Below are 13080 nucleotides of genomic sequence, written 5' to 3' on the forward strand. Positions count from 1 at the left end.
TGCGCACACATTTAAAATTTTGCCCCCCCAGAGGTAGTCCTGGCCCCCCCAACTTTAAAAGTCTAGCTCCGCCACTGTCAGAGAGTGGGAACATGTTTTAAATGCCGTTCACGGACCGGACGGATTTCAGTTTGGTACCCAGAGCACTGGAAGGCCCTGCTACACCTGCTGTGATTCAGTGAACGGGTTAAATAGACAGATGCTGCAGTCTTTATTTTTGTTGCAATAGATTAGCATTGATGATACACAGCAATGTACTATGAAGCTAATGAAAGCCTTCAGCACTTACAGTATTAGTGATTGGAACAAACGACCATTAGGCAGAACATTGATACAAACAGAATAAACAAAAGGGAAAAAAAGTTTATGGCACTTATGTTATACTCACAATAATATTGCTTTTAAAAACACATTTTCAATTCTTGATACAGTTTGTTAGTTTTACTGCATTTAAATATCAAATATATTCCTTTACTGATCTATTTATGTTATTGCTAACATCAAACATAGCTATCAATATATGTTAAAATGACTTAGCTGTATAATAGTTTTGTGTACAGTACAAATTCTACAGCAAATAACAGTCGGAGTTTGGCAGGATAATCTGGGGATAACAGACTTCAGGACATGCACAACAGTTGTATTGAAGGACAGTGGTAGAGGTACATAGGCAGCGTTTCCATTAAATAAGAGTGGAGGACTTTGTCTCTCATACAGCCTCTGACATGCAGTCCTTACTTGTAGTAGATACAAGGTACAATCTTTTTTTTTTTTTTTTAGATGTACTTCTTTTTAAAGCCGGCAACACAAGTCAGATCCACGAAAAGGAGCTTCACATGCCAACAAAGGTGCTTGTGAGTCAGAACTCAAATAGGACAGTGAGATTTAACGTCTCACACACACACACACACCTGTTTGTTTTACCACTTGTGTAAAAGAAACCTTTACATAACTCTTTACCCTAATTAAATCTTTTTAACCCTCAAAAGCTGATTCTGTTCACTCATACACATTGTATGCACTCAAGTGGAGGTTAATGAAATGCTAATGAAAAGGGGAAAAAATGAATGAAATGAATTTTCTATTTCTTTTGAACTTAAACAGGCAGAGTGAAGACCAGAACATGTCACTCTGAGGACCTGGGCTGATCAAAAAAAAAAGTTTTATTTTGAATGTAAAGAACAACATGATCTGTCAAATACATAAAATTACAGATTTGTTTGACTTTACTAAAATCACTCTTAGTCAATACAGAGATAGATGTTTGTAGAGGACACCATTAGCTGTTTGAATGACAGTCTTTGACAAAATAATTAAAAAAAATAATATTGATCTAATGTTTTGGACTAAATCACAAAGGTCTTAAATTAAATTAACTAAAAATATGCTGTGTCTGTGAGAATCATAGCCATAATGTTTTAGATGAGATCAGTGTCAGAGTAGAACTGAGATTGTGCCCACAACACAACACAACTTTATTTTGCTCCAACACCAGATTTTTTATAACATATAAAATCTTGAAGTCATTCTTTGGGACAGACATCAGTGTTATGAAAAGCTGCTTTGGCCACTAGGGGCTCCAAAGACTATTATATGCTAAGTACAGGCAAAGACAAAGAACTAGGAGAAATCTGGCTCCATGAAGCAAACAGAGACTGTTGGCAATGAAGAACTATAATGATTAGAGAGCTCTGGAAATGGTGGGTGCAACAAATACTGGATGTAATTTCCAGTTCAGTCACATTTTTAGTGCCAGAGGGAAAAAAAGACACAAATAAAAGATTATGCAATGCTTGCTTTTCTTCTGTCCCCCACATCTCCACCTCTCTTCCGTCCTTGCCTCCTCTCTCTTCCATTTTGCATCAATTCATCGAATCATGCTGGCTGGCAGGCCAGAGGCTGAGCTAGCACTCTGTCACATTATCTTTCTGCTGAGTGAATTACTCTGCCTCCATTAGACTAACAAGAAAGGAGATGGAAATGTGGGTGGTGATAAAAATGTGAGGAGGACAAGGAAGGAAGGATGGATCAGAGATGCAGCCCAGAGAGACGGTAGAGGGGACGCAGCTAAGAGATGGGAGAGTAGAAAAAGGTTTCTGTGGAACAAGTGAAGAGCAAAAGGAAGAGACAGGAAAGACCAGAAAGTGGGTGGATGATGGGCTAGAGAGGAAGACAACAGGTCAAAATGAGTTAGGAATGAACAACGAAGTGGACATAAGAGGAGGAGAGTGCAGATGGAGAAAGCAAACTAAACCTGACAGGTAAAGAAATATTGAGACATGTTGAGTAATGCTGCGTATGACTTTAAAACCCAGGTTGCTATGAGTAAGCAAAGAAATCACAAATGATGAGTATAGCGGTGTTAAAAGCACTAAAAATAAAATATAGGACACTGGGACTGTAACAAAAGTAAAACACATTTGTAACTGCTCAAACAGACGATGTACAGGGATGCAGGGAAGGAAACGTCATGAAGCAAATGTTTATTCTGATGAAATACTGTGAAGAGGAGGAAAAAATATATAACCTCCCACCCCCCATGGACTGGTGTCACACTGATCAGGATCAGAGTTAAACTCAGAGCTTTCAAGCAATTCAAACACACACCCACACATGCACACACACACGCGCACACACACACACACACACACACACACACACACACACACACACACACGCACACACACACGCAGATGGTAACATCTAGTCTTCATGATTAGTTTCCTTCAGCGTTTTCCCTTTACAGACACAGAAACCCACATTCAGTGAAACAACACATCAATAAATAATTTAAATAATATAAATAATATAAATAAGAATAAAAAGAGTGAGCTTGTGTGTTGAGAAACCAAACAGGAACAAAGTCAGTGAGACAAAATTAAACAAGTCGTCTATCTTTCTCTGTCTCCACAGCGTGACGGAGGTCGGTGAAACTCTCAGAGGTCGGTGCAGCGCTCCTGCTTGCTGTAGTGATCAAACTGACTCTTCCAGTGCATCATGTAGGAGGACCAGCGGTGAAACTCCACCTTCCACTGACGCTCTGCCTCGTCGATGTTGCCTGAGGATATGACAACACAAGAGGAGTCGGAAGCAGGTGAGGATCAGAGTGCCACAATAAAATGCTGTTGAAATGCTGAGACTAGTCGCATCCAGCAGATCCAAAGGTCAGCATTTTAAGACTGTTACGTGTTAGGATTCCTAACACGTAACAAAATGAAGCAGACAAAGACAGCAAGAAAAAAACATCAGACACCTTCATTGTTATTATGTGTACTTCACATTTTAATGTAAGATAACATGAAATGAGTTGTGACATTAGTTGAGTTGCTGTTAATCCCACTGAAAGAAATATCACTTCTATCAAAGGCTCAACACCAGGGAGGCAACGTTGCTCCCTCTCCATTCAATTTCTCTCTGGCCAAGACCAGGGGGAAGTTTGATGCTGTGAATTTTCCAGGATCGAGTTCGACGCGAAGCAAGAAAGCTGAAAAATTTTAAACTTTTGTCGCTGGTGTTGTGATCGTTTCTTGTGTGTCGGGTTCATTCAGAAAAAACTTTCGTCTTTCGCTGTTGTTGGTCACTTCGCGTGTGTCAATCCTATTAGTTCTTTTCTACATCAACAACTTCAACATCAAAGACTGTTGGAGACTTAAAATTATCATTGATGTCACATCCCCAATAAAAGTTTTAATACTCCAAATAATGCCCATCTTCAAATGTGCAGTTTTTCTTTCTTAAAATAAAGGTTGTCTCAATAAATCCTTATGTATAACAGCAACACGTGTAGCACAGTTTACCTGTGATGTTCAAAAGGCGTGGCAGAAAGCGGTTCCAGAAAGCACACATCTGGTTGCGCAAACCTTTGTGGATTTTAAGAGGGTCGGTGTTGAGTGCGACATGTTTCTGCTCATTCGCCGTAAACAAAGGCCAGCGTTTCCTAGTGTCCAGCAGCCCGTCGTTAGGATTCCTAACACGTAGCAAAATGAAGCAGACAAAGACAGCAAGAAAAAAAACAAAACATTAGTCACATTGGACAGAACAGGACATACCACAAGTATAACATTCCCAGTGTTGGAAGGCTTCCATTACATTAGATGCTTAAAGACGAGTAGCCCAGAGAGTTAAAATGTTACTTCACTGTAAATCCTCTGAAGGCAGGAATCAACTGCCTTTGATTAGATTGTACTTTGAGGTAATTCTGTTTTGGTTTTAAATGTTAGGGAACACAACCGTTCAGTTCTCTTTCTAAACACTAAATGAGGACTGCCAAATGCTCCACAGAGGTTTGCTGCGCAGTAAGTTGATAACATTACTTGTAGTGTCGTGCTAGCTTAAGGCTACTTTCAAACATAGGGACCTAATGAATGTAAACTGATTTGTCTTCTTTGGCCCGCTCTACTTTCACTGGTGTCCATCACAGCAGGCTAATCATATTCAGCCTCTGATGTCTTACCCTGTCCGTGCAAAGTTTGCCCAGTATTTCATCATGCGCCGACTCAGATTCTTCTCTTCGGTGGTGTAATTGAGTCTCTTCTCCAGTGGCAACCCAAAGACAAACTCGATTTCATAGCCATGGATGACTCCCATCCACTCCGGCCAGGCTAAATTAGAAGCCCGGTGGTCAAACAGGTAGAGGTACACGCCGCCTTTGGAACACAAGGGAAGAAAAGTTTATAATGATGACATGAAGCAGATAAAGCACAGAGCCACCATCATGCAGCTTACCTTGTGAGTTTCCTGCACTGTTCATCATGCCCAGGTTCGCCTTTAGAGTGTGGTGCTGTGCATAAGAACGAGCAAAATGTGCCAGTGGGCAAATTACATTGTGATCGCCAACAATGTCGTCCATGGCATCGCGGTTTTTCACTCCGTTATTCTCATCCATCCAGTCGGTGTACTGCAGCACCACCGCCTCCAAGCCGATATCGTTTGCGTGCGGTACGCTCAATCGTACACCTGGCAAAATAAAATGAAATGAATACATACATAAATAATCCCAGATATATTTTTAAAAAAAACATTGGTATTGTCTTTACATTTTCTGTTTCCCCTGAACCAGTCCTTTCCTTTTGTTAATAAGCTTGCATACTGTACATTGGATGGTGTTTGTTAGATACATGTGCAATACTTTGACGTTCAAGACGACCAGTGTTGAACTTCTTCCTTCATCTGTTGTTATTTTATGATTTTAAGATTAAGCCTCATCAGGAAAGTATTTCTAGGCAATAACAGAGAAATAGAACTATTTGGCTTTTATTTCCTGATAATCAGGCAGTGCCCTGACCAAATTAATCTAAATTAATAGTTTTGCTAAGGTCCTGAGAATGTCTGGTTCTCCTCAACTGCCCTCTGCAGTGTATGTAGTTAGCACCAGTGGTGGGAAGTAACAAAGTACAAGTACAAGTACTTCGTTACTGTACTTAAGTACAATTTTCGTGTATCTGTACTTTACTTAAGTAGACTTAATAATGGATACTTTCTACTTTTACTCTACTACATTTTAAAGTATCTGTACTTTCTACTTCACTACATTTCTACAAAACTGTCGCGTTACTCGTTACATCCAAGTCGCATTGCTCTTTTTTTCCGTTAAAATGTGAAGTTCAGGGACTTAAGGTGGCGCTGTAAAATCCAAGCAATAATGTGACTTAGTGTCTGTTGTCACCCATCGCCTCCMCCTTTACTCGCAMGTGGAGCTCCAAGACATGCGCAGTGGTTTCCTCTGAGCGGGAGAAGGTGTCTGTCTAATCGTCAGTAATATAATAGCGCTGCATAAATCGTAAGATATGGCGACATGTAAAATCAGCAGCGCTTCGCTTTCACAGGCGGTGGGACTTTGTCCACCTTTTAGCGTCACTTGGAAGGAAAGCTTAAAGAAAGGYAAGMTCTGTGGACGTGWTGCTAGCAAAGCTAGCTGTACAGAGACACATGTTGCATCTCCATGAAAAAAGTTGTCACTCATGCGCAGAATTATTGTGTGGAGGTTTTGACTGAGGTGTAGCAATTATGGGACAACGCTGTGACCAAAGTCTGCATTGATATGACATTCAGGAACGATCAGAATCTTCTGGACGGATCTTTACTGATTAAATTTATTTCAGCTCTAAGTATTTAATATCTAGGTGTTTTATGGGAATGTGAATCTTTCAGATCAATTTGAGAAGCAATTTTGATAGGTAAAAGTTCTTTTTTTTTTTACGCGTAGCGCGGGGTGCTGGTCTTGACTTGGTCTTGGGTTGGTGGTCTTGACTACAACTCTGCTACGTGTCTCCTTGGTTCCATGTCCTCCCCAACCCACCTTCTTTCCCCTTTCTGTTGGGTTTCTTTCAAAATAAAAGCCACTAGTGGCAAAAAAAAGTGAAGTTCATGCTATGTTAGAACAGGAGACAAGATGTTTCCATCCCTAAAATTATGATGCATAGAATCACATATCTAAGTCTAAACTATGTTACAGAGTAAACACAATAAAAACATGCTTTATCTGTGGCATTGTTCATTAAAATGGCACATTTCTAATGTATTAAAATTAAATATGATTGGTTCACTTAATGATATTGTATTAGCAATTAGGTAATGCATTCAGCAAGTACTTTTACTTTTAATACTTTAGTACTTTTAAAAGCCAGTACTTTTTTACTTTTACTTAAGTACAAATGTTAATGTGGTACTTTGACTTTTACTTGAGTACATTTTTGTCTGTGTATTTGTACTTTTACTTAAGTAAATTTTTTGAGTACTTTCTCCACCACTGCTTAGCACTCACACAAAAGGATCTTCCATATTCACATATCAGTTGAATTACCAAGCCGCTACTACCCTCTATCCGATTCAAGAAGGGTAAAGATTTTGTCCACTATTTCACAAATGCGATGAAATCCAGGTTGCTACTCCAGAATCTGGTTCATTCCAAAAATAAAACAACAGACATAGAGGTCTAGATCTTGTCAGGTCTCTACCCCTGCAGAAGGACCAGGAAGACCAGCAAATAAAAATGAAAATGCTGAGAAGGATGTACATTGATCGGAAGGAAAATCCCCAGATGGTCTTCAGAAAGATCAAGATAATTTTTTTTTACAAGTTTGGCTTGTAAAAAAAATGAGCAAACATATGCAAAAACATTGAATTTAGACGCAGCAATGATTGAATACATTTCTGTAGTTTAATCCAGGAAGGATTACGTGAGAAGCTGGAAAAAAAAAATGGATGTGGACACATTATCATTTGGATCATCGACTGCCTGCGGGTTGCAGAGCTGCATGTCAGACTGGCTGATATGCAATATTGGAGCTCCACAGGGACCTGTGCTGTCTGCCTTCCTATTTACCACATACACCGCTGACTGTTTCAAACTGTTCCATCTGCAAACGTCCTCAGATGACACGGCTATAGTGCTGTGTGTAGGAGCAATGAGAGGTGGACTACAGGATTTTGGTGGATGATTTTGTGACGTGGTGCAAAAAGAACCAACTCCAGTTAAATGTAGACAAGACCAAAGAAATTGTGGTCAGTTTCAGTAAGAAAACATCTTTGCTCCCTAACACAAAAAGCTTTTTATTTTGAAGTTGTTCTACTTTAATTGGTGGTTTTGTATTGAACTGAATTTCTACTTATCTATTCTTCTATCCCTTTAGTTGATTCATTCTTACCTTCCAGGAAGTCTTCTTTGGAAATTAGACTTTCGTTGTCCTTGCTGAATCCCGGCGCTCCATACAGCAGAAAGTAAGAACCCTCGTCTTGGTTGACACCAAGAAGAATCTGAGTGTCTTTAAAATTGCCTGAGTTAATCATTGCTTCTGGAGTATCAGGAAGAAAATCACCATCCACAACTGGTACAAAGGAGAACCGGAACAGAGCTGACCATGGCAGAACCTGAACAGAAACATGGAAAAATAAAACCACACAGACAAATGAAGCTCTCAGGGATTCAGTAAGACAAACCTAGTTGTGTAGCAGAAAAATGTGTGCAGTACTTATGCTAGAGTCAGACATTAAGAATGGTCAATTTCAGTTTTACACCACTTAGCCCCGACTCAAACCGAAAACAATAATTGAGCGAATAATCTGCAGCTAAAACAGAAAACGTTGGAAATTGTTGTGTGGACTCTGCTTTTGTAACTTATTTACTTTCTGTGTATGTCTAATAAAATTATTTAATAAGTTATTCTGTATGAAAGTTATTACTTCATCTCTGTGTGGCCTTACAACACACTCACTGGTGTACAGTAGGTCATTTATAAGTGCTTAAAAATATATTTTAGGTTTTCAGAAATTTCTTGAGAGAGAATATGGAGGAGATTTCCATTTTCCTTTTTCATTAGACATTGCTTTCCATTTTATACCATTACAATCTCAAGAGTTTTCTGTAATGGGTTACAGTCATCTCTAAATAAAAGGAAATGTGGACAGTTTATAATATTTGCAACTCAGTTTTCTGACAGTGTTAGATTACATCAAGCATTGCCAGTCAAAAAGGTGCATTCATTAGTGATTATATATGTAATATATTATCTTTACAACCTCACAGTGGAGTGTGTTCAATAAATTTAACTTCAAAAAGGCTACGTGGAAAATTAAATCTGCATTACCAGCCATTCTTGGTCGATAAGCTCCTGTGGAGTTTTATTGCGCAGACAGTCCACCAGCTCAGTGTCGTTGCCTCCATTACAGTTAACAAGCTTTGCCAGAAGCGTGGCACGTCTTCTGGCCTCAGCAGGGCTGACAGAGGCCCACGGACCGTTGGGGACCCCGCTCTGAAGGATGGCCCTTGTGAAAAAAGGTCTGCTGTCTGGAGACAACAGGTGGAACCCGACTGAAGCACCGCCAGCACTCTCACCGAAGATAGTCACCTGTTTTACACAAACGGACAACCAAGACATTAGGAAAATTATGAAACCATGTTTAATACCAATATAGAGGACGGACAATAACTGACAAAAACACCTGTTTGGGGTTTCCACCGAAGGAATGGATATTTTCTTGCACCCACTTCAATGCCAACCTCTGGTCCAGCAGGCCGACATTTCCAGGAGCCTCTGAAGAGCCATGAAGAGCGAGGAAACCAAAGGCTCCAATACGGTAATTCATGGAGACCACAATGACCGTCTCAGTGTGAGCAAGGTAACGGCCATCATACACATCCAGAGAAGAAGAGCCACTGTAGAAACCTAAAAAGCCATTATCATTACAAGATAGAGTTAGCCTGATTGTTTAAATAGATTATGTTTTTAAAGTTGCAAAATCATAGATATTATTTTGTACACCTTAGGAGGCCATGTATGTCCAATTTCAATGTCCCTAAAGTAAAGTAAAAATTACATTAATTCCAAAGACAAACTAAAGGTTGTAAATTATTTCAAAATAAAATGGCTGAAATTGACCATTCTAGACGAGTAGCTGTAGCTGTCTGTAGCTGTTTGAAACAACCTCTGACTGAAGACTCCCTGTTGTTGAATGACAGCCTTATGAAGAGGATGGAATAATGTCCATCAGCTTATGCAGAATCCTTCAATGCATCATCATCTCAAGAGGCTCTAAAGCAGTCTCCAGAACAGAACCAGCCTTCTTTATCAGGTTGTTGAGCTTTTTTCCAACTCAGTGGTTCTGATTCTGGAACGCCAAAATAAACGACCACAGAAGAAATTGTATTTTTTACAGTAGACTGGACGACTGAGACGTCCTCTAGAAGTGAACCTGCTCTTTGCCTTCTGGTAGACGAGTCACAATAATGGTGAGGCTTTCATTCAGAGACTGTTAGACAGCTAGAGACACTTCTCGTTGGAGATATTTGATCTCATCGGGAATCATTAACCGTTAGCCAGCCAAGTTGCAAAACTTTCTTCAGCTGGATAAAACATTTTTCTCTCCTGTTCCATGAATTAAACAGGTTTCATTTTTTTCCACTTTCCTTTCCAGAGATATGATAAGGGAGACTAGACATCAACATTTAAACATCCATCCATTATGTTTTGCTCATCCAGGGCCGGATCGCAGGAAGAAGCAGCCTAAGCAGGGAGTTCCCAGACTTCCCTCTCCCCAGCCATTTGTTCCAGCTCCTTCATGCAATCCTAAGACGTTTCCTGGCCAGTAGAGACGTTGTCCCTCCAGTGTGTCCTGGGTCTCCCTCTGCGTCTCCTCCAGGTGGGACATGCCTCAACACCTCACCAAGGAGGAGTCCAGGAAGCATACCCGAACCACCTCAAATCACCATTTTAAGCATTTCTTACTAAATATATATAGATTTAGTGGGGTGGCCTTATTGATTTCATTCATTCATTTACAAATTTGCTTCAGTAAGTTTTAATCTGTTTAAAACTGAAATAAAGCAATTAAAAGTCAAAAATTAGCATCACATTCTTGTCCATTATTACTATATGTAAATATCTCACTTGAAGCCTTATACTGGAGGTGATTATAATTACATGACTTGCAGTAATACACATAGCGTACACTCTGGCAAAAATGTGTGACCACAAACCTCCACCATAGATCCACACCATAACCGAGAGATTGTGGGGCCTGGGCGAGGCAGGCACCCAGATGTTAAGGTACAGGCAGTCCTCGCTCATCTCTCTGTTAGGATTCCACATCTCAGTGCCCTGGAAGCCCGGGTACGATGTGTCCACAAACTGGTAGCAGGCGTTGGGGTAGGCATTAGCCTCAAGAATCCCTGTCCATCTTCGCTTCGGCTCAGGAGGACGGAAGCGACGCTTACCCAGTGGTGGCTCAGCAAAAGGGATGCCGAGGAAAGCTGTGACATAGCTCCCATCTGGCACCGGTAAGCGCGCACCTTGAACTAGACCACTATGTGTATTAACAAGGTCGCCATCATTTTGTGAAAAGCAGGCTGGGATGAGAGCAATGAGAAAGACTGACAAAAAAACGAGATAAGTGGAGAACTGCATGACGGAGGTAAAAAGTGTCTGTGTGCCAGAAACTGCAGTCGTGATTCCCTCTGGTTGGCAGGGAGAGGAAGGTCTGCTCTACTTCACCTCAGATCTACAGAAGGAGAGAGAGGGAGACAGAAATATGATTACAATAAAGAAGGATAATGTTGATGAGGCAGGTAAAATTAAACTGAAGGTGGAAAAAAGGGAGAGTGAAGAGAAAGACGTGTTGGCAGTGCAGTTTTCATAATTTGCTAAGGTAGATGGACAATCTAGTTGTTTTTTTAAACAATTTGGTCAACGACAGCTTAAAGTTACATCAACTAAAATGTTTTCATTAGGAAATCATATAAAGCGATTTCCTAATGAAATTTGAATGGCTTGACCATGCCTGGTCAAGCCATTCAAATTAGTACATCAACCCTTGCTACAGTTAGTACAAGTTGATATGTTTAAAGATGAAAATCTTAAGACATTTTTTGTAGAATGCAACCACTCCTGGCTGACATTAGCCTGGTAAAAACCAGCCTCTGGTTCTAAGCTGTTTGCTTTATCCAGGGGGTCTTGGCTCTCGGCTGTTGGGAAACGATGGCTTCCTGGAGGCGTGAACTGTGTTGAAGTTTTAAATTTTACCCCGTGACTTATGTAATACACCAGTTCAATGCTAAAAAGCTGACTGGAAGTTGCCTGCACTGTAAACAAACATCCTCCACTGTAAAGCAGGATGTGCTGGGCAGAACGGGGCGGCTGGTCCAAGAATGTTGTTACATTCCCTGATGTTAAGTTGTAGAAATTTGTTGTCAGAAGGTCTAAAAACTCATAAATAATACATAAATTAAACAATACAAAAAAACTGAGAAATTACAAACAATGGGGCATAGAACATATTCATCAGGTGCTGACTAAAACATCTGACTCAAAAGGGTTTTGATAAAGGTGTAAACTGTATTAATGTCAATTAACCTGCCAAAAACAAACAAAAAGCCCACCTCTTTAGGGGGTTCTTGGATAAGAAACATGATCCCATTACAAATATTTTTAAAAGTTGCCTCGTCTGTCATATTTCAGTTGTCTCATCGATATGTGGGATTTTAGAGCAATGACAATGGAATTCTTGGCAGGCATGCTCTGCTTAGCGCAATGATTATGCTGCTCCTGATAAGTTACTACGATTTATTCTTTTTTTTAGTGTTAATAATGATTATGCTCTTTTCTTCTGCTGCTGTTCTAATGTGTGTTTTCTGGGTCAGATGACCATTTTGATGCGGCGTTGTAAAAGGAGGAAGTCCTTCTTGCTGACTCAGGTCTATAAACATTCAAATCCAAGTTTTTGCTGAGCTCCGGGGGTTTTGCTTAGTTTTGTGGTTCCAGCAGAAATTGGTTAAATCTTTTTAATTTCTAGGTTCATTTTATGGCAGTTACTGTAATTACTTCATCCTATGCCAATTTGTTTGAGTTCATTTTGTTAGGAAGGCCTCTGCTGTCTGGTGTCATTAGTTGATTGTCAAAGTTCAGTTTCCAAAGAATTAGACTGTTCATTTAAACTTCTATACATACATAATGTACAATACCTAGATTTCTTTTTTCAGTTTTGAGTCTGATTCAGTATTTTTGTCCACAGTCATAACAATCTGGAATAATTCTTAAGAATCTTGACTTAATAAGTCAATAAAAAATGACACAAGATAAATACATAAAATAAGTGTTAAACTACAAAGAGTGTGATCCTAACAGCCTTTAACAGTTTATATGAAAGTAGCAGTCTGGTGGCACTGCTTCTGCTGTTGTGGTACATTTTTGCCAGAATGTCACATTTCACCTTTTGCCACGCAGTCATCATGAAAGTCTGACGCAGCATGACAAGTTTTTCTAAATGCTTTATTTGAACATGGTTAACTGGAACTACACTAATATTAAAAAACAATTTTGTTTAGTCAAAACAAAGAGTAAGAATGACAATATTAGTCTACCAGTTCAGTAAAACACTGCATGAATCGATCAACAAGAAGACAACACCAGTTTAATAAAAACTGTAGCTGTGTGTGTTGAGCTTAGAATATCTTTGGAAGTAAATTATACAACTTTGGCCACTTTAGGAGATGTATTGTCAGATACTTTACCAAGTAATCCTATACCAGAGCAGAATGTTGGGGATATTTTAATGTGCTTGCAACAAAGTGTATATATTATATTATAT

The 13080-nt window shown here is 39.6% G+C and overlaps 1 protein-coding gene across 1 annotated transcript in view; it reads right to left on the minus strand.

Moving 5' to 3' along the window:
* Positions 1-187: 187 nt before the first annotated feature.
* Positions 188-13080, minus strand: part of ache (acetylcholinesterase (Yt blood group)) — a 24150-nt gene continuing 11257 nt past the window's right edge. Inside the window, exons 2-9 of the mRNA XM_008434980.2 lie at positions 10475-10995; positions 8941-9164; positions 8586-8846; positions 7647-7869; positions 4726-4956; positions 4454-4646; positions 3798-3967; positions 188-3058 (exon numbers count right to left, since the gene is read on the minus strand). Of these exons, the coding sequence (XP_008433202.1) occupies positions 2937-3058; positions 3798-3967; positions 4454-4646; positions 4726-4956; positions 7647-7869; positions 8586-8846; positions 8941-9164; positions 10475-10901 (1851 nt within the window). The 5' untranslated portion in view covers positions 10902-10995 and the 3' untranslated portion in view covers positions 188-2936. The remainder of the gene's footprint in view (positions 3059-3797; positions 3968-4453; positions 4647-4725; positions 4957-7646; positions 7870-8585; positions 8847-8940; positions 9165-10474; positions 10996-13080) is intronic.

The sequence above is a fragment of the Poecilia reticulata genome, linkage group LG18 (assembly GCF_000633615.1).
Source record: "Poecilia reticulata strain Guanapo linkage group LG18, Guppy_female_1.0+MT, whole genome shotgun sequence".
NCBI classification, from domain to species: Eukaryota; Metazoa; Chordata; class Actinopteri; order Cyprinodontiformes; family Poeciliidae; genus Poecilia; species Poecilia reticulata.